This window comes from Camelus ferus, chromosome 2 (genome assembly GCF_009834535.1).
Source record: "Camelus ferus isolate YT-003-E chromosome 2, BCGSAC_Cfer_1.0, whole genome shotgun sequence".
Classification (NCBI taxonomy): domain Eukaryota; kingdom Metazoa; phylum Chordata; class Mammalia; order Artiodactyla; family Camelidae; genus Camelus; species Camelus ferus.
The window spans coordinates 49,573,157-49,594,552 of NC_045697.1; the positions used below are offsets into that span (position 1 = coordinate 49,573,157).

The 21,396-nt window shown below is 39.4% G+C and overlaps 2 protein-coding genes across 6 annotated transcripts in view; one reads left to right on the forward strand and one right to left on the reverse strand.

Moving 5' to 3' along the window:
- Positions 1 to 6,689, reverse strand: part of USO1 (USO1 vesicle transport factor) — a 70,222-nt gene extending 63,533 nt beyond the window's left edge. For both annotated transcript variants that reach the window (XM_032457861.1, XM_032457857.1), the window contains exon 1: positions 6,439 to 6,689. In XM_032457861.1, coding sequence (XP_032313752.1) covers positions 6,439 to 6,504 — 66 coding nt within the window. In that variant the 5' untranslated portion in view covers positions 6,505 to 6,689. The remainder of the gene's footprint in view (positions 1 to 6,438) is intronic.
- Positions 6,690 to 6,889: 200 nt separating this feature from the next.
- The window catches only part of G3BP2 (G3BP stress granule assembly factor 2), a 73,736-nt gene continuing 59,229 nt past the window's right edge, over positions 6,890 to 21,396 (forward strand). Inside the window, exons 1-3 of one of the 4 annotated variants that reach the window (XM_032457873.1) lie at positions 6,890 to 7,048; positions 7,139 to 7,258; positions 16,293 to 16,339. The gene's annotated coding sequence lies outside the window, so the exon portion shown is untranslated. The remainder of the gene's footprint in view (positions 7,049 to 7,138; positions 7,259 to 16,292; positions 16,340 to 21,396) is intronic. The other 3 variants (XM_032457892.1, XM_014552044.2, XM_014552045.2) reach the window with 3 other exon arrangements.

Here is a 21,396-nt window from a genome sequence, read left to right on the forward strand (position 1 = left end):
CTATTAGAAGAGAGCACAATTAAGAAAAGCAACTAAAAATGTGGTTTTTAAAATAATTTCTAATAAAGTAGCTCTATGTTTTAACATGCAAAGATCTCCAAGACTATCAATCAATGAAAAAGGTAGGCTGTAGAACACTATAAACACTGCATCATTTATTTAAAAAAAGATATAAATATGTTTATACAAATAATTCTACATTGCGTGATTATTCATAAAGGTCTGGAAGGAATTATACCGAACTAAGAATAGTGGTTATTTCCAGAAAAAGAAATGAAATTGGAGACTATAATCAAAGAAAACTTAAACTTTACTAGTATTATTAAAAAAAACAAAACACAAAACAAGACACAAAAACAAAAAAAACTTTACTAGTATTATTTGCCATTTTGTAATAAAGAAAATAAAAAGGCTAATTAAGTAAAATAATATGTATAACATCTTGTAGCTCATGCAGGTGATTACATATCAGGACTCTTCTCTTCAATAATTGCCATGTGAGATTAATAATTCTACTTATTCAGAAAATATGAAAAGGACAAAAAAACCCCCACTAATAACCTGTAAATTGGGCATAATCAGAATTACAACCTAGTAACCTGAATTTAATGTTTATCTTGCTTACCAATGGTGCCATTTATTTTCATTCAATGATACACAAAGGAGACCAAAAAAGAAGCAAATGAAACAGGAGTGACTAGGAAAGAAAAAAGTGAGATGAGGAATGTGAAAATAAAAAACCACAAAGTAAGGGACTGGCATTTCAAAATGCAGAATAGATAAACAAGATTGTACTGTGTAGCACAGGGAAATATATATAGGATCTTGTGGTGGCTCAAAGCAAAAGAGAATGTGACAATGAATGTATGTATGTTCATGTAAAACTGAAAAATTGTGCTCTACACTGGAATTTGACACAACATTGTAAAATGACTATAACTCAATAAAAAAAAGTTAAAAAAAAAACCATGAAGGGAGAAAAAAAGGTGGCATAAAACTAGGATGCTGAACGTACATTTAAAGCACACAGACATAATGTAGTTTGCAGTATTTTCTCACAATTCCTAGTAGAAATCCACTATATATATACATATGCATATATATATTTTTTAGTTTTTCACTATTTAACTGAGATGCAAAAATGAGTCAGTAATGCCAATTTTAAAAAACTGAATTCAACCATTCAATCCTTTATTCAACTAATATTTATCAACCACCCAATGCCAACTTACTTGATGATGTAACTTTGCCTTCTTGAGGCTTAAAACATAGTTATACCTTCTTTGGAGAAAACTTCCTCAACCATAACTACAGGACTAAAATAATTCATGTTAACTAACAGTCAATTCATTTATATTGATTTAATGGAATTAAAAAATGACTGTTTTAGAATTCAAGAAAGAGCCACAAATTTGCTTTAAATTGAAATCTATAACTGAGAAGATTTTACCAAACAAAGCAAAAGCCAGTCTTATCTTCAGATGATCTAAATTATTATAATCTAGAAAAGAAATAAAAAAGTAGGACCATTACCAAGTCAAATACTAGTCTCTTTGCAGATAAATCCATAAACCTAACACAATCTATTTCCATTACAATTACCAATAAGTCAGCCAAGGTAATAACATACTGCTTCATTTATTCTCCATGCTTTCTTTAAGTAAAGAAAAATGCTTTCCAAAAGCACACCCATTTAAGCAAGGCATCATAAGGAAACTTGTCTACCAAATAACCTATCACAAATGCTGGCATCTCAAGGTCTAATACTACAAAAGTTTTCAAAATAAAGGTGACTAACTTTTTATACAAAGAATGCTTATGGCATTTCTGCCTGAGGTATAAAAATATAAGCATGCCTTTTCTATGGTATCTGCAATAGACAAAAACAGACAGAGCAGAATAAATAATAAGAGATAAATGTGTAAAAAGAAGAGGAATGGAGGGGAGGGTATAGCTCAGAGGTGGAGTGCAAGTTTAGCATGCACAAGGTCCTGGATTCAAACTCCAGTACCTCCACTAAGTAAACAAACCTAATTATTTCCTCCCCTCCAAAAAAAAAAAAAAAAAAAAGGAAAAGAAAAAAAATTTTTAAAAGAAAGAGGAGTGGTATTTGCTATCAAAAAATTTATATAGGAAATTCTTATATTCTCTCCTGAAAGATAATTCAACAGTGATTACAATTACTTGTCAAGCCATAAAGCATCAGGAATTATTTCTTAGGTATTCCAATGGGCAAGACATCATGAACTCCATAAAGCTGATGATAATGAAGGACTTCTAAAATGTAGCATTCCTTTAAAAATATATCCTCTGGGACAATTTTACCCAAAATATGTTCCTCAGAACACTAGACCTACGTGGTTTCCTGGAGGAAAAAAAAGGATATGATCCATTAGATCTGGCAAACACAATTTACTTTATATCTCCACCTTGAAAATATCTGAAAACAACATAGCGCCTGTTTAATAAATCTTGTATAAATTTTAGGTTTTTTGTTTTGTTTTTGACCATAACACAGTACACCTCTTTAGTAACAAAATCCTTTCGAGTATACTTACATTCTTTGGAATATACTTTGGTATGTAAATTTTAAATAATCTCCATGAATAACCTTCAAAAAAGTAGTTTTCAACAGACACTACTTAAATATAATAGACGTCTTTGGTTACCAAAATGTAAATCATTACTATGATTTTCTCTGACCTTGTTATTGTAAAAGAGCTAAGAGAGAAAACATACCAGTTATGACACTGACCTGGTTATTAATGTAGAATATAAAACATGAATCCAAATATAGGAGCTTCAGGTTACTCATTTATAGTAACATGGTATATAATGTGCTTGACTAAACCAAAACTATGTCTAAATTTAAGTGCACATTCCTTAATAACAATTTTTATTAAAAGAAACTACAGCTGTGCCTAAATCGTTAGCCCTCGTGCTTTTTAAGCCAGCTGACCAAAGTCTGATCTAAAAAGACATGCCTTAACAGTACAGTAATTCTGCAAACCTTTTCTGGACTTTCACAACTTTCACGCCTGGAGACGCAACTTGAGAAGAGAAAACCCTCCCTGTGATTTATCATCAAATGTAATTAACACTTCTTTTGGGATTTTCAAGAAACTTGCTTTTTAAAAAAGGTATTAGTTGGAAGGTAGATGCAAAATTAAGCATGACTGAGCCCTCAGAAAAATGAGTAGGATTTTTAATAAAAGTTAGTGTTTATTTGGACCTAGGAAAGTATGTCAAGGCTAAAGAAGCCTCAGTCATCAGCAATCAGTGCCTTTCTCTACTGAAGTAAAAAAGAAATCAAATTTAAAAGTATTTGACTCTAAAATATGAAAAATTTAACATGAATGAAATTCTAGACTTAAAATATTCTGAACTTTATAGAATTACTGATACAAACAGAAAGATCTACTACTTTGTTTCTGAAGAACATCTTAATAACAGTTCAGAGTTAGTCTTAACTGAGAGTATGAAAGCTAGGTACTATATAATCAATAAGATAACTCTCACCCATATTTAGATGACACTTTAGTTAAAAGAAAGGAGGAAAGCAGTTAGAGCAGAGCAAATCTGAAAAATCCCTTAAGTAAAAGGTTTAAAATAATGAATTTCAATCAATCCAGAACTTTGATTCCTACAGTCTTTGAAGAGTATTGTTTTAGCACCTAGTAATTTGTAAACTGCCATGATTACAGATCTGTGATTTCTTCTGTAACACTACAATTAATTCATAACAAACATTTATTGATATGGAAAAACAAAGATTAAAATACATATGAACACTCCCCTTAAGATAACTTAAGAGCCTAGAAGAGATGGGACATATTTAAAGGGTAGAAAATGACAGAAAGCTTAAGAAATGAAAAATCTAGTTAAAATGTAAAGATTTTCAGAAGGGGAAGAGACCACTGCAGTTTGGTGGGGGAAAGGGGTTAGGGGTGCAAATTAGGGAAGGCACTGATGATGGTCTTAAAGAAGAGGTAGACTTTAGACAATGAAAAGAGGCTTTCCATCAGAAAAAGATGAGAAAAGCACAAAAGGCAGAAAACCACAATGAAAATAATTTAATTTTGCAGAAATGGACAAAACTTACAAAATACTAACTGATAATGCAGAATTTAGATGTCCCAAGCTCTGGCAACTAGAATATCTAGGTCACATCAAATCACCAATTAAAAGAGCTAATATTGTACCTAAACATTTTACTGATGCTCTATAAATACTTCTAAATTAGTGATCCATTATCCCTTATACCTATTATTCTTCCTGATGGAATGAGATGATGAAACAAATTTTATTCATACTGTACCTCAGAGTAAACTATTAATTCTCTTCAGAAGACCAATTAGTTTTCCAATTTTGAGTATACATGTTCAACATTAGGCAAGAACAAAGACTCCCTACTTTACTTTCAGCTTATGTATACAAGATACACAAATAATACTCAAGCTCCATTTTGAAATCATGATATCAAAGCTATGTTGCTCCATTCACTATGGCAAGATCAAAGTTTTCTAGTCTCAACTCAGCAATATTGTGCAAGTTGCTTTAGTGCTCTGTGCCTCCGTTTCCTACCTTGTAAAATGAGAGGGTTCAACCTGGATGATCTGCAAAGGGCCTTTCAGCTTTAAAATCCTCTACTCAATTAACTGGACATCATCTTTTCTACAGAAGTCACTGTGACAAGGCTAACTATAACAAAAAAAGAAACACTACTCTTCCCCTAAAAATGTAATAAAAAAAAAAAAACCTAGCCTTTATTGACTAAGTGCCAGGATCTTTATATTTCTTATTTCATTTAATCTTCATTACACCCATCAGAGTAGGCATTTTCCTTGTTTTACTCATAGGGTGTTAGCCATCTCTTGCCTGTTCAATCCAATTAGGAGTGGAAGGCAAGGACTCCAAAGCAAGCTCTAATAAACCACACTTTAAAATTTGGTGCCTCAAACAAAAACATCAGACATAAAATGAATGAACAAAAGCTGAAGATGGGGGCTGTGACTATGGTAACTTAGAGAGAGCATGGTATTCTAGTAGGGCAACTCAGCTGCCTCATAGCCACATGGGAATGGACCAGCCAGATATGAGGTGTGTGTGTGTGAAAACTCCTGATTTTTCAAAAGAAGGAATAGCTCTAATTCAGATTTGTGAGATTAGTTTTATTATATTACATAAACTTACAAAATTCCCAGATAATTATTAAAATATGGGCATCAGTAGTAAAGCCTAGGCTTTGATGTAAGGTAAACTTTGGTTGAATCCTGGCTCCATTACTATCAGTATGACCTAGGTCAAGTTACTTCACCTCTCTAAGCCTCATTTCTTCATTTCTAAAGTGATGATACTATTACCTATCTTGCAGGCTGGTTAGGGATTTAAGGAGAATGTGGACTATAACGAGTTCAGCACAGTAACCACCGCAAGGTAAGAGCCTGACAAATGAAAGCTATTATTTACTCTTCAGGATTCCAGCAACACAGAACATAGGATATATGTTCATAGACAACCCAGTTATGTTTACGAATACTATCCAAAGTTTACCTTTAAAATATCATACTTTGTTGCTATTTTGTAGATTCAAAATTACACTGAATTTCAGTTTATGTTTAAAACTGTCACACACTCATTTCTAATCGAAACTAAGCAAAATTCGAAGTAAGTTTCTCCTAAACCTAAAATATAACCAACTTATTAAATACTATTTTCAGTGGCTAACAGTTTTTTAAAGTGATGCTGCAAATAGTGTTACCATGAATTCTAAATAGGTTTCATGGAAGGGAAATGTGTTCCCAAGGCGGTTTGTGCGCAAGAGTCCTACAAAGTCCAAATGAGTATTTCCCAAATATATGGGTGAGCCTGAAAAACTGGGTCCTAACTAATAACACCTAACAGAACGACCTTCCTCCAGTTAAAGGGACAGGAGCAGGTGGTTTTGTGCCCCCAAACTATCGTATTATTCTTAGCCACTTGCTCTGGTTCAACAGCTGGGTTTTAAACCTTGCAGTCCTCCCCAAAGCCCCATTCCAGACAGCGAGGGTGGGAGCTGGACTTTAGGTTCCTCACCGCCAGTGGAGACACAAGCGAAACGGGGAGAGGCCCACTGCCCCGAGGGGAGTGGGAGACAGGTCAGGCCACCTCTGCCCGGGATAGATCGCCCGCGGACCACCACCAAGCGGCCTGCGGAGCATCGGGGCGCGGCTGCTGTCAGCAGGGCCGAGCCGCTGCGCTGGGGGCTGCCCTGGGGGCGTGAAGGAATACCTCTGGGGTTTCGGGAGACGTAGGGAGGCAAGAGGGCAAAGGGGGAGGCGGCGTGTGGAACCCTCGGGCCCATGGTGGGGCGAAGGAAGTGACCCCCGGACCCCTGAGTCCTCCGTCCCGGTTCCTACCCGGACCCTTCCCAAGTCCTGGACCCGCCGTTCCTCTCACCGTCTCGGCTTCTGTGTGCTGTGGTCCGGCACTCTGACCCCCCATAACTCCGCGGAGGAAATTCATTTTGCCGCTCAGCCACCGGCTCTACCGTCCCCTTCGAGAAAGAAAAGATAACTCCCCCTGTCCTCCCCAGGGCCTGGCTCCCAAGCCCGTACTCTGCACCCCTCAGCCGCCGCCACCACCGCCTCCTACTCGGCGGCCGCTCCAGCCGCCTAAGCCCGGAAACAGCCGCCACTGCCGGTCGAGATGCGCATGCGCGGGGACGTGGCATTACGTGGCGGCTCGAAGGGCGAAGGCAAAAGGGGAAAGGAGGCGAAAGGAGGCCTGTGGCGCGGGTCCGCCCACGCCCCGCCCACAGTACAGGCCCCGCCTCCCGCCGCAAGGACACGCCTCCTGCTCCCGCCCTTCGCGAGCGGCTCCTGCTGGCCCCAACTACCCACGTGGTCGGAACCCGGCCCTGCAGGCTGGAGAGGATTTAGATAGTGTAAGCGTTTCGGCTTGCAGGGGTGTTTAGTTGTCGCCGAGCGAGACTTTACTGCAAGCTCTCAAATCTGGAGTCGTATTTTGTTGAGTCGAAAGTGAAATTTTCCTTCGGCCGACGTGACAGGTAAGGGGTCCAGGCCCCTGGGAGGTTTCGTTTGGTTTTGCGGTGTAGCTTTGTGGCCTTCTTATCCCGGTAAATTGCATTTCTTCACAGGGCTTTGTTTGGTGGTAAAAAGGGTGCCAGAGTCCCCTCGTTCCACCGCCACCGGAGGGCGCATTTCTCAGCTCTTGCTCTTCAAACCTGCTAAAAGGAATTCCTGGATATAAACACCAGGTACACCGCTAATTTTCAAGTAGTGAGGAGGAAACCAAGAGAACCCTGCATTTAGCTTACTAGAGAAAACACATTGATCTGCACTGTCAGTTTGGCAGTTAGTAGCATGATGTTCTTAACTCTAAACCCCTACATTTTGAGTTTTTTATTTAACATGAAAAATCTCATTTTTCGTATCACTATGCCTTGTGTCTTTCGAAATGACAGTGCCAGGTACAAATGCCTATGGCGTAGTTTGTAAATGTCTTGAACCTAAAAAGCGCAGGATCTCGTTAGCTAACTGATTCATACACCTCTCCACACGGATGTTTCACAGATCTCAGATACCCCAGCGTCCTTTAAAGAAAAAAAAATCAGTATGCTTCTTCTCTGTGCCCTGCCTGGCTCATTTGTACCATGAGCTAAATAATTGCCTAAGCTAGAAGGGGGAAGCTGGGAGAAATCTGAAACTCTGGATTTCACCCCCATATGTCCAGTAGTCAAGCCCTATCATGTCTATTTATAGAATATATCTCAAATAGGTCTCTGCTCTCCATCCTCTCTGCCTCTGACATGGTTTATCTTCTCATCATTTTCCACCAAGATTGCACCAATAGCTTCCTAACTAGTTTGTCTGCATTCAAGCCCTGGCTTCCTTCCACTTCAGTCTCCAGTCCACCCTTGGGTGAGCCTAACAATGACAAAACATCTGTCCTTGTTGGTCTTCTTAAAAATCCTCCAGTCGTTGCCCATTCTCTCGGTAATAAAATCCCAACTCCTTAGCTTGGTGTACAAGCCTGTTAATGCTCTGGCTCTTCTTTCCTGTCTTTCTTGTTTCTGCCTCCCCCACAGACTCTGGATGTATGCTTGGATATGCTCTTCCCCTCCCTCCACTTCATCAAGGAAACTCCTGCTAGTTTCTTACGACTTAACTCTGACATCTTCTGAAAGCTCTCCCTGAAATCCAGATACATGTGTATATGTTAGCACTTTGCAGTTGTTGATATGTAGGAAGCTCTCAGTAAATGCCTGTTGAGCTGGACTGTTAAGGGCATGACTCTGTTATTCATTTTTATGTCTCTGTGGCTTAGCATTGTCTCCTAAAAGGTGAAATTGATGGATACATGAAATAAACACTACAGGATATATGAAATATTATGCTGAGGAGGAAGGTCCTTTTTTCATCTGTAAGGAGGGATTGTAGCTACATATCACAAAGGCTATGGTGCAAGTTCCTTTCCCAGTGCCAAGGTTTTAAGCCTGAGTGACTTGGAGAATGGTGGGGATCATACTGTCAAAAATACTGTACGCTAAGCATTGTCCTCTACTTTAAAACTAGACACTTGACATTTTGCTTCAGACATTTTCCATGGGGGCATTTTGTTGCAGCCTAAAAACAGTAACGAATAAATGCTCAGGATTTTTATTTCCAGGTAATGTGTGCAAAGAACTTCATCCAGTCCTTAAGCCTCACCTTCTCCCTGTGCCCCGACTCTATCCCATTATCAGGGATAAAGCTCTGAGATAGAGTGGGGCTCATGGATGTCTATTACATGTATTATTTGGTAATAAAAAGCAGTGCCTTTACATTTTAGCAGACTTGTTTTAAGGCACCCGTTTTTTTAACTTGCCCAGCTTTGTTTTAAATTTTGTTGAGTGTAGTAAGTCACTAACAGCATATGTACTATGAATTTCCCCTTCATTTGACCTGGTTTCTTCCCTACCAGCATCCACTCATCAGAAAGGACCGTGGGCAGGAGGGATGGTTAGTTTGGTGCAGAGGAGATGAGGGTGGAGTCCCCAGACTTCCCCTTGACCTCACAGTCTTACCTCTCTCCTGATGTCTGGGAAGGGGTGGAGCTGCTCGCCACTTCCAGGGTCAAGAGGAGGCAGAGAGGGTACAGTGGCTAATTTTTACCCTCAGGTGGGGTCTGAAAGGGGAGCAGAGGCATCATCACTCTGGAACAGCCATGAAATTAACTCAAAAGAGAAAGGAGATTACATACAAATCTACTTCCACTGATTTTATAGAGAAAAGTCAAGAGACCTTGTCTTGTTCCTATTTCTACCCTTTAATCAAATCATCTAGCATAATTCCTTGAACATGGCAGATGCTCAAGAACCATTTCTTGTTTTTTTTGGGGGGGGTAATATTTATTTATTTTGTTTATTATCATCATTATTTTTTATTTAATGGAGATATTGGGGATCAAACCCACCACTGAATACTAAGCATGCTCTCTCCCCCATAAGAGACGGATTTTTTTGTTGTTTATTTATTTATTTTGATGGAGGTACTGGGGATTGAACCCAGGCCCTTATGCATGCTAATCATGAATTCTACCACTGAGCTATACCCTCCCTAAGAACCATTTCTTAAATAAAGGAAAACATGAAAAATTGTGACTGCCTGACTTACGCCATTATACTTCTAATTTTCACAACGCTAAATGTTTAGTATACGAATGCCATGAACCATTGAAATATATATAATGCAAAATTTTTTAATTTGTGTAAATAAAAACGATTTTTCTGACAACTAACAAAGTTTATTGGTTTGAAATCCATTTTTAAAATTGCTTCCTTACGTGCATTGCTCTTCCTAGAAAAAACTTTCTTTACCCCCCCAAAATAAATAAATAAAATAAAAATTGCCTCCATACAATCCCCTATTTCAGGGGCTCTCTTCAGTGGCCCATTTTCCACATCCTTTCTTACTTTCTAGTGGCAAACTCAACAATAACATTGAAATATCATTGCATAAGATTGTTTTTTGGATGTGGCAGGGGTAGTGATAGGGTAGAATGTTGTCCATACCTGCTTACAAGGATGAATAGAAGTGATAATCTATGTTTGAAATATATCACATACAGGTTTTTAAAGGCTAGTTACTAGAAAGTCAGGGTTCAAAAATATTGTTGATAAAATTATGCATTACTAGGGGGGGAGGATATAGATCAGTGGTAACATGCATGCCCAGAGTGCATGCGGTCCTGGGTTCAATCCCCAGTGCCTCCATCAAAAAAATAATAAATAAATAAACCTAATTACTAGCCCCCCCAATTTTTTTTAAAGTTATGCATTACTATCCATTCCCCAAACAACACACAGCAAAATAAGTTGATAATGATGAAGCAACAATTGAAATTCATAACCAATCAATAATAACAATATCAAACACATGTGTATTCTTTCTTTGCTAGACTCTGTTCAAGGGGCTTTACATTAAATGTTGAATTAATCCTCACAACAGCCCTAGGAGGTGGGTAGTGTTAATAGCCCCATTTTTCAGATGGCGAAACAGGCAGAGTAACTTGCGTGATGTACAGCGAGGAAGTGGCAGATCTGCGACATCAGTTGGCATTCTGGCTCCAGAGCCTGTGCTCTCATGTACTGTGCTATCTGATCCCTCTAGACTCAAGGCAGTGATCATGCACTAAGTAGAAAAGTGGTCTACAAGCCCCTGTCTGGCCCCTGTCTCCCTCACTTCATCTGCTATTTTCCTTCCACTCCAGCGACACTGGCTTCCCAGTGTTTCTGAAATTTGCTTTTCCTTCACGGCCTTTGCACTTGTTCTTTCCTATATTTTGTTGTTTGTTGTTGTTGTTAATGGAGGAACTGGGGACTGAACCCAGGACCTTGTGCATGCTGAGCACAAACTCTACCACTGAGCTCTACCACCCCTCCCTGCCCCTTCCTGTATTTTGGATGCTTGCTACTCTACCCACATAGAGAAATGGCTCACTTCCTCACCTTATTTAAGTCTGCTTATATGTTACTTAGGTCTCTCCTGACTGTTCTAAGTTGAAGCCTCCCCATACTCCTCCCTCTGCTCTGCTTATTTCTATCACACTATCAGTCTGCTCCGTTGTTCTCCCGTATAGATTATTTCCCCATATTTCATCAGATCTAAGATGCCATCAAGTGTACCTCAGAGAAATGAAAAAAAAAAAAAAAAAAAAAAAACCCTTGCCAATTATGAGATACCATCTACCAAAAGATGCACCCCAATTTTAGGTTTCATAAAATGTGAAGAAATTTTCATCGTGGGATTAACAGAATATAGTATGTATTTTACATCTTTATCTTGTTTATTGTATGTTTCCCCACCATCACCAGAAGGTAAACCTATAAGGGTAGGGATTTCAGTCCTTTTGTAAGTTGCTCTATCTTCAGTGTTTAGCACCACATCTGACACATACCACTTGGTAGCTCTCTAATGGATGAATGAATTCCACGAATGAGAAAATTCCCACTTTCAGCTTATACGCCTGGGAGCAGAAATTCCTCAGTACTGCTGCATCGTGTGGCCACCAGACTTCCTCAGTAGAGTCTGAATCAGGGTCCTCAGAAAATATTATAAACTAGTTTTAGTTTATGACTATTCTGTTGGCCTTCAATGACCAACTTAGTGATTAGCCTTTAGTCTTCTGTAAAGGTGAATATCTGTGGAAGGATGGACTTAATTTTTAGGATCAGATAGCAGCCCATTAGGAAAACCATCTCAACCTCCCAGTGGCCAGCTCACCTTGGTCTGAAATTCATTACACTAATGCAGCTGTTGTCATCATCACTGACTCCTATTACTACTTCTTTTTAAGACAGATCATACATTCACATGATTAAAATATAAAGTACACAAAGGGTGTTTAGCAAAAAGTTCTCCCTACTGTTCCTTGGCCCCCCAGGCAATTAATAGAAATAATTCTTGTTTATTCTTCCAGATATATGTATATGTTATTTCTCTCTTTTAATAACACAAATAAATACAGCACATTGTACACATTGTTCCATACCTTACTTTTTCCCACTTAATACATCTTGGAAATTGTTACATATAAGAAGGGGTATTTGTCATCCTTTCCATGAAGTGCTTTTAAAATATTGTTTAAAGCCCTAAGAATTCTTTGGAAGAGGAGGGTGCAAGAAAGTAGGTTCTGGGCCCCCCATCCTGCTCCATTTGATCGATTTCATTGGTTTATACTTTCTATTTCCTTTGAACAAAAAGATTCGGAGACTAAAATGTTGGACAGCCACCTCTCTTAGATGTGAAACGTGACCAAGGCAGGGACTTGGAATAGTTAAGTAGTCTCACATGCTCTAGAGTACAGGATTCAAATTCCTGTTCTACCTGTTTTGAGAACAGTAATAATACCCTCCTCATGTGGTTGTCAGGATTCTTTTAGATAATAGCTTTAATGTGCTTAGTACTTTAGTACATGAAACCGAGTAAGTACTCAATAAAGGTTACAGTGGAGACCCACACATCTTTGGTGTGTATCATCAGTTTCTTAACAACCGAACATTTAAAGATATTACCCTGTAATAGTACTCAACTCAAACTTTATTGGCTCATGTTACTGAAAATTCTGTTAATTCAGAGATGCCTTAATCTGGGGCATTTCAAGGTAATCTCTTCAGCATCTGGGCTTTCATTGTATCTGGACTCTGCTCTTTATATTGGTTTCTTTCTCTGACTCCATACAAGGGCAAGATGGCTGTCAGTTCCTGCAGTCCTGTAGTCTCCCAGGACCAAGTTCATGGAGGGCGACTCCTAACCTCTCTCCCTAGTATCCCAGCAAAAATCCTTTTATGATTCATTGGATCTTACAGTGGCACATGCCCATGTGTCTGGTCCATTCCTACAGTCCTGTGTGTGAGATGCTCTGATTGGCTTTGATTCATATGCCCACCTCTAAAACAAGCACTGGGAGTCCTCCCCTCATCTCAAAGCACATGGCATTAAGAACAGGGGAACAGGGACTTTCTTCAAAAGAAAGCTGGGATACTGTGCCAGGAGAAAGTTTATCAGGATAGGAAAGACAATAGATGCTCACTATATCCCCTCATAGACTTGACTGCTTGCCATTTTTTTTAAGAATGTTTTTTCCAGTAGTGCCACTAGTATTTGCTAATATCAGTTCTGTTCTGCAAAAAGTTCAGAAGATCATGTTGTAGTATTTAATAAAATAATTTTACATTGCTTCGTATTTATATCTGCAAACAAAGCTCTACCTACAGCCTCTTTTAAAAAAGTACAGTAAACCTGTGTTTCCATTCTATGGAATGGAATAATAATAAATAAAAAATATAAAATAAATGTATTTATGTAAATTTATTACAATAAATAAATAAGAAATAAAAACAATCAAGAGGATTGCTTACTTATGAAACACCTAAATTAACAAATCCCATTTTTCAGTTCCAAAGAACTTTTTATAAGACTGTTTATTGAGGGACAAATTTATCAGATCCAGGCCCTGGCACTCTATGCCCTGTGGAAAATTTGTGGACCCTCCACACCCACCGTGTTCTCCCTGCCCCACAACTAGTGAAACAGGCAGGTCCTGAAGAGCCAGGATGGGGTTGAAGGTTTTACCTTCCCATTCCACAGCTAGACCAAGTCCTTTGAAGTTCCCATTACTGAGTGATGCCAAGATTCCATGGAAGCTTAAGATGACATTATGGAGTCATTGCCACCTTCACCAGCAATCCTTGTTCCCAGAGCAAGTTGCAGCTGATCTGTCTCACTGACCTGAGTCTGTGGCCAAGTGAGTCCAAAAGCAGGGGACTCTGTAGGCTATCTCATGAGAGGACAGGCTGTCAGTGCAGATGGGGCCTCCAGCAGGATGCAAGCTGAGCTGGACGGGAACTATTCAAAGCCAGGTCAGACCTCCCAGGTCCCCTCTCTCCCCTGTTCCAGTTCTTTAATGATGTGGACTGTAAGGAACCAAAGGCCTGTGATTGGTGAGTACACTGTACGAATAATTGGGATGGGTGCAATAACTTGTAAATATTAGGTGGAGGGTCCAGAACTGGCATACAGTTTGAGGAGAGAAAAGGGAGTTGGGTGTGGACATAATTGTCTGCTAGCAGCTCAGGAGTCCCTGGGGTAGAGAAATGAAAGATGAGCTCATGAGCACGAAGAGGCAAAGCAGAGAAGACTGCTGTTTGGCTTGACTGTTCCCTGATGCTGCGTTGCCCAGGGTCCTCACACACCGCACGAATCGTGGGTAGTATAAAGAGCTGCAAGAGCTCCAGCTTACTCTCCCCACTACCCTCTCCCCACCGCCAATACCCGTATACACACATGGCCCTTCCAGGGCACAGCCACAGTCTGACTCCAAAGTGGCCCAGACCCAAGTCCTTAAACTGCTCCCTTTCTTCCAGTGTTCATAGTGTATCTTAAATAGCTCAGAATCCAAGGTCTCAGTGGGCCATTGCCATAGCCAGTCTCCTTCCTGTGAGGGTGCTGCTATGTAGGTCTGGTACAAGAGCATCTGGGTCGAAGCAAAACGACTCTACTGGTATTTTGGTACTTATTTCATAGTATAATAAATATTAAGATCTTTGTTTTTTTTAAAGCTTAAAATTCATCCCATTTAAAACAAATCAATGAAACTACATATTTAACACCTTTCATTTTAAGAGAATAAGTGATTCCAAATTCTGTTGTGTCCTTCAACTTCAGAAGAGTTGCACAGCTAATGGGTTGGTTGGACCTGGATTCAGTGCCTTCCTGTAATTTTCACTCTTCTGCCTGGAGTTTTTAGAACCTTGGCCTGTAGGTAGCTACTCAGCTCTGGCCAGAGACTCAGGCTCCCTGTGTTTTGTTTTTCCCTGCCATTTTAGGAAGGATGGTACTTCTTGTGGGCTAGCTCCTGCCTTCCCCAGCAGAATGAGCCACTTGGAGCTTTTCTCCCCAAATCCATACTCAGCCCCTCCCTGTTTTTGGGAAGTGGAGGGGGAGATGGAGTTGCAGGAGCTGATTGATAAAGAGAGATTAGAAGGGCTTCTTATGAAGGAGAGAAGAGGCAGAAGAAGGGGAGAGTGGTGAGAGAGATACAAGAAACTGAATGAAACTGCTGACTAATATCTGCAGCCAGAGTATTTTACCCACATAAATACAGCTTTTTTTTTTTTTAACCATACTTAAAAATAGCCTGGGATAACAGAATACTGAAAACAGATGTGCTTGGTTTCCTGAACTACTGATTCAGCAAATATTTGAGTCTCTGTTCTCATTGCCAGGCTCTGCTATAGGTTCTTTGCTTGTGTATGTCATAGTGGAGTGCTAAAATTCTTACTCCTCTTTCATAGAGAGCGAAGCCAGGGCTTCAGCATGATATAGACCATAAGGGTATGTTTTATTTGCAAACCTATACAAAACTGGGTTTTCATTCTAGTCCAGACACTTTTGAATGGTGTAGCCTTGGGCAAATTACTTAACTTTGCTATATCCATTTTGATTACCTTGCCTTGTCACAGAAAACCCAAGAATGCCATAAAACAAATTGTCTGGGATCTAAGCTGGAATCTTTCTGCTCAGCCATCCTTGACTTGAGTCTTTCCTCGTAGTTGCTACAAGCTGGTTGCTTCCTCTCCAGTATTGCACCTTATCTGGAAAGAAAGAAGGGCAAAAGTCAAGGTCAAAATTTATCTATCAACTGATACCCACCCCCAACTCTTTTACTCTTGTAACTTTTCTTTTGAACTAATTTTAGAATTGCAGAGAGTTTGCAAAAGTTGTACTAAGAATTCCCATATATTCTTCACCCAGATTCCTCAGACGTTAACATTTTACCCCAATTATTTCATCATTTTTTTTCTCTTGAAGTATATATTTTTTTCTCTGAATGTGTAGGCATGATGTACCTTTACCCCTTACATACTTCAGTGTCTAATTCCTAACAATGAAAACATTTTCTTAAGTAACACAGTGCAGTGATCAAAACCAGAAAATTAACTCCAATAATGTTGCAGTTATCTAATCTACAGACCTTATTTACATTTTCGCTAGGAGTCCCAATTTTCCTTTTTAGGGAAAACAAATTTTTTTTTTCATGCCCAGCATCCAAACCAGGATTACATACTGCATTTAGATGTTGTATCTCTACAGTTGCCTTTAATCTAGAATAATTCCTCTGTCTTTGTCTTTTATGATTTTGATATTTTGAAGAGTACGTTGTCAGTTTTTAATAGAATGCTCCTCAGTTCAGGTTTGTGTGATCTTCCTGATTAGGTTCTGATTGTGCATCTTTGGCATCTTTGCTAGGAACATCGCAGAAGTGCTGTCCTTCTCCCAGTGCATTATCTCCGGAGGTACGCAACATTTATTTGTCCCATTATTGGCGATATTAATTTTGGTCATTTGTTTAAGGTGTTGTCTGCCAAACTTCTCCACTGCACAGTTAACTGTTCTTCCCTTTGTAATCAATAAGTATCATTTTATCATTTATTAAGACTGATAAATATCCTGTGTCTCATCAAACTTTCACCATTCAGTTTTAGCATCTGGTTGTATTCTTACCTGAATCAATGGTAGTTACCAGTCTGCCATTCTTATAAAAAGGTTTCCAGGAAGTTCTATCTTTCAACTTCTACCTATTTTGTGAAGGACTGTGTCCAACCTTTACAGGAGTGCCTGGGAAATGCATTATTATATATAATTTTGTTTTGGTATCAGTATATTGCTACCCACAGTAAAATTGGGGTTCGCTTATTAAAGAGGAGAGAATAAAAACTTACTGCAATTTGCCAACCCAATAGCATCACTGTTAGGATGAAATTAAATAATGCTTGTGAAACATCTACCAAGGAGCCTGAAACATGGTTGATACTTTAAAATATCCTTCCCCAACCTGCAGGAACAGGGTTTTGTTTATTTGTTTTGTTTTGTTGATCACTTATGGTCATGTAGCTAGTGAATAGCAGAACATGTCTGCAAACCCTAGTCTGGTCCCTACACAAAAGTTTCCTTTTGCTGGTTCTATTTTCTCCTAAATCTTTTGACATCTTTTCTGCTATATGATTAAAACCATCTCTATATTGTATTCTACACAACTGTTGTAGAATTGTTCTGTTTACTAGATGAAGATGATGATGATAACATTATGTTTATACTAAATAAATAAAAACTTGACTTAAATTTCTTTATATTTGGGCACGTTCCCCTCCTTATAGTCCAAGGCATTTGTTCTCTTTTGAGGCAGTGGCTATTAATTCCTCCAGGGCTTATAATCTGGTAAGACCTGGGAGAGGAAAATGTCAGAATAATGGCGTTTGCTCACCCTTCTAAATAAACACAACCACGTGTTTTATTGATTCTTCACAGTTTTTAAAGTATTTAACAAAAAGGGAGAATTGTAAAACTCTTGTCTCCTGCCAATGGCAAGAATTGGAATTTTAAAATTCCGTTGTCACAGAATCAGTATGAAAGAACATGAAATTTTAATACCAATTGGCAGCAAAATTTCACTCCATTTAACTCAGAATTTTACAGTGAACATCACGGAATAATAATATCAGTACATGACAGAAATTTTAAAAATGATAGTATAAAAGTGAAAAATCAGGATACAAAATTATACATACCCAACGATCATAGCTAAGTTTGAAACATGTGTAGGAAGAAGCCTAGAAGGAAATGTAACAAGATGCGAATTCAGAACAGTTATATTTTGATGGAGGGATATTGGTGATGTTTTCTTCTTGCAGCTGTTCCATAATTTCTGCTGGATAAATTTTTCTTTAAAAAAGTGCCTCTTTTTTTTTTTCTCTAAATAATTACAAATAATAGCAAACTTAGAAAAGATATTAAGTAGAAACAGTTTTGGAAGAGAAACGTCTGGAGCCCCAACAAAACTGTTAGCTTGCTTTCAAGGAGAGACCCAAGGGGCCCCATAATGCAGCTGGTACCTGAGCCTGAATTTCATTTCACCCATTTTGGTACCATCTATTTTCTTCCCTCCTTTCTATTCTTTCTTTCCTCTATTCCTTTTACTGTAAGGGAGGTGAAGAGATTATTAGAGAGAGTGCTTCATACAGTAGAAAGAACATTACAGTTTAAATTCAGATAATCTTTGATTTGAATCTTGGCATCATCACTTATTCGTTGCACAAACATTAATCGAGCAATTACTATGCTATGTACTGTTGTGGACATTGGAGACTCAGCAGTGATTAAAAACACATGAAATGTGATTAAAGACACATAAAATGTCTGCCTTTGTGAAACTTCTGTTCTGGTAGGAGTAGACAGTGTGATTTATGAGGTCCTGGAAAGACCCTTGGATCAAAAAATATCTGCCCAACAAATGGTTACAGTGCATAAAAGTATGCCATGAAGCAGGGAGGGTATAGCTCAGTGGTAGAAAGCATGCTTAGCATACACGAGGTCCTGGGTTCAGTCCTCAGTACCTCCATTAAAATAAATGAGTAAATAAATAAACCCAACCCCCCCACCCCAAACCAAAACAACAACAAAGAAGAAAGGAAAAAAATATCCCATGAAGGACTGAGCCTTCTGGATCAACAGACATCTTCTTTTAAGATGCAAATATCAATGCAAAGAGTACATCATCATCAGGCTTAACCAGCCTTTGTGTATTGGTGTGAATCAATTCTGTCATATACCTCAAGAGCTAAATGGGAGCCATGCTTTGCGAGTATAAACATTTTAACTGAAGAGAGGACCATTAGGTACTGTCTGGAGAGGGTAGATTTGAGTAGGTTTCAGACTAAGCAGTATGAGGGTCCTGTGGCAGGAGGTAACTTAGGAAAGGCAAGAAAGTTGGAAAAAGAACAGTGGTGTGATTCTGGGAACAGATTTCACCCTTAACGTATATTTGTCTTGGGGAAAGATCCTGAAGTCTTCCCAGGTTTAGGTACCTCCCCTTCCCCTTCCTCCTTCCTTTCATAGCCAAGTTTGTTTGTTTGTTTGTTTTGAAGAGTGCCTTACGACCTGGTTGTTCCTGGGAGATATAGCTGTGGCCTTCCTAAGTCCCTCACATTGTCAAATACCGCTAGCATGCATCATCTCCCTCACAAAATGATTAAGATGTAAACGAATAAACGAATATTTTAGAAAGGAGTAAAAATCAGTTAACAGCCCCATTGGGGTGCAAATGCAGGTCCTTTGATCATGCAGTAGCTTGCCTCTTTCTCACATTTTTAAGTGACCGTGCACTGTCTGTCAGAGACCTCTGGGTCTCTGAAATAACAAAATTTGAAACATGTAGATACCGAGCTTTATACTTGCACCTCTGCCTCTACATCCTCCGTCCTCCCTGTGGTTCACTCTTCACCTCAACTGTGATGGTACTTCTGTTCTTGTTATTCTGAAATTGCATCCTCTAAGGTTGCGGAGAAGTTCTGTGAGAGTCTGAGGTCCCTCCTATTTAAATGAACAGAAAGCCTTGTAAAAGAACTCAGGTCAAGGAAGGGTCTACTGTAACTATATAAGGGAATCTTGGAGGAAATCTTCAGGAAGTACAGTCTGGCTTCATGAGAACTGGAGAGTCAACATGAGGGTACTGTGCGTGCATGTGCGTGTGTGCATGTGTGTGTGAGGTGTGTGTGTGTGTGTGTGTGTGTGTATGTGTATACCTACCTGTGTCAGGCTTCATAGTCTCATCTGTGCTTTTTTCAGTGAATCTATTCCATTCTATTCTCCTTGAACCCTGCTTTCTCTGCCGACCTGCGGCCTCTCTGCTGCCAAGCTTGCAAGTGACCTTGGCCACTGCCTGGACCCCAGACCAAACTCAACATAACCTCACAGCTCCCCTTCCCATAACTGACTCTGGGAATCTGACTGGTTAAGCTTGGGTCAGGTGTCCATTCTGGTCCAGTGAAGAGCTGTACTAAATAAATGTCGCCTCGTTATTGTTGCCTATGTTCTCCTTTATCTTGGCTTACAGAGTGGAAGGCGGATGGGAAGACAGGAGATTTGATGTATCCTGTTGTGACAACCCTTTGGAATATTCAGTTTTACCTGAGTGTGATGGTAGTGTTATTTCCTAACAAGAACCATTACTACCACCAGTTTCTTATGCTAAGCACTTTATGTGTATTGTCTCCATTAACTATCTCAGCCTCCTTAACTTTCATCCCCATTCTATGAAAGGAAACTACTGAAGGAGAAATGTTAAGTAACCTGCCAAGGTCACAAAGCTCAACTACTGGGATTTGATCTGAGATTTTTCTGACTGTGGAGGCTGTGCCCACTCCTGATTGTCCACATCTACCTCTGGGCATGTCATTGGCTACTGCTGACAACTGCCATAGCTTAACCCTGGTCCTTCCCCTAGGTAAGCTCTCCCACTTTGGAGAAGTAGGTAATCTGTGAGAAGGGGAATTCTAACCAGTGGGTTACAGAGGTCCGCCCAGTAACAGTGTTTCCCAGTTGTTTCCAGCCTGAGACAAACCTGCGATCTCGCCAGAACAGATGTAGACAAGAAGAGACTGCACTTTTGGCTTCTCGTGTTGAGTCATCCACCAACTTAAGAAGTGGTCCGAACACACACTACACTTGACCATTTATATAAGCTTTCATTAATATTCAGTAATGGCTTAGTGCTTAGTACCTGGCACAGTACCTGGTATGTGGTGGGATGTTCAATAAACTTTTTGTTTCCATCAACTGAAATTGAATACAATTGAAGCCAAGGGTCATCAGAGCTGGTTTGTTATTACCTAAGGGTCTTACTCCATTTGAGCCACTGTAACAGAATACCATAGACTGGGTGACTTAAAAACAACAGAAATTTATTTCCCCCAATTCTAGAAACTGGAGGCCCAAGATCAAGCCACCAGGTAGATTCCTTGTCTGATGAGGACGTCCTTCCTGGTTCATAGACTTTCATCTTTTTGCTGTGTCCTCACATGGCAGAAGGGACAAGGGAAATTTCTTGGGCCTCTTTTCTGACTGAGGGCCCTAATCCCATATGGAGCCCTCATGATCTCATCACCTCCCAAAGGCCCTACCTAAAGTGCCATCACACTGGGGGTTAGGGTTTTAAGCTAAGAATTTGTGGGGGATTTGACACAACATTGTAAAATGATTATAAATCAATAAAAAATGTTACAAAAAAAAAAAAGAATTTGTGGGGGGACACAAATATTCAAACTCTAGCACCAAGCTGGAGTTGAAAGTGAGTTAATGGAATTGAAAGGAATCATGATGAACAGGTTAGCGACCTTTTAAATAGATGATTCTATAAAAAAGACACTTTTTAAGTAAAAATGAGCCGCAGAATTTCAGATTTTACACTTGAAGAAGATCCCAGTGGAGAGGATCAACTAGATCATATTATTGTGTCCCCCAGGATGTCCCTTTTCGGGTCTCTCACAAATTACTGCTGCTTCCAGCATGTTGGCCC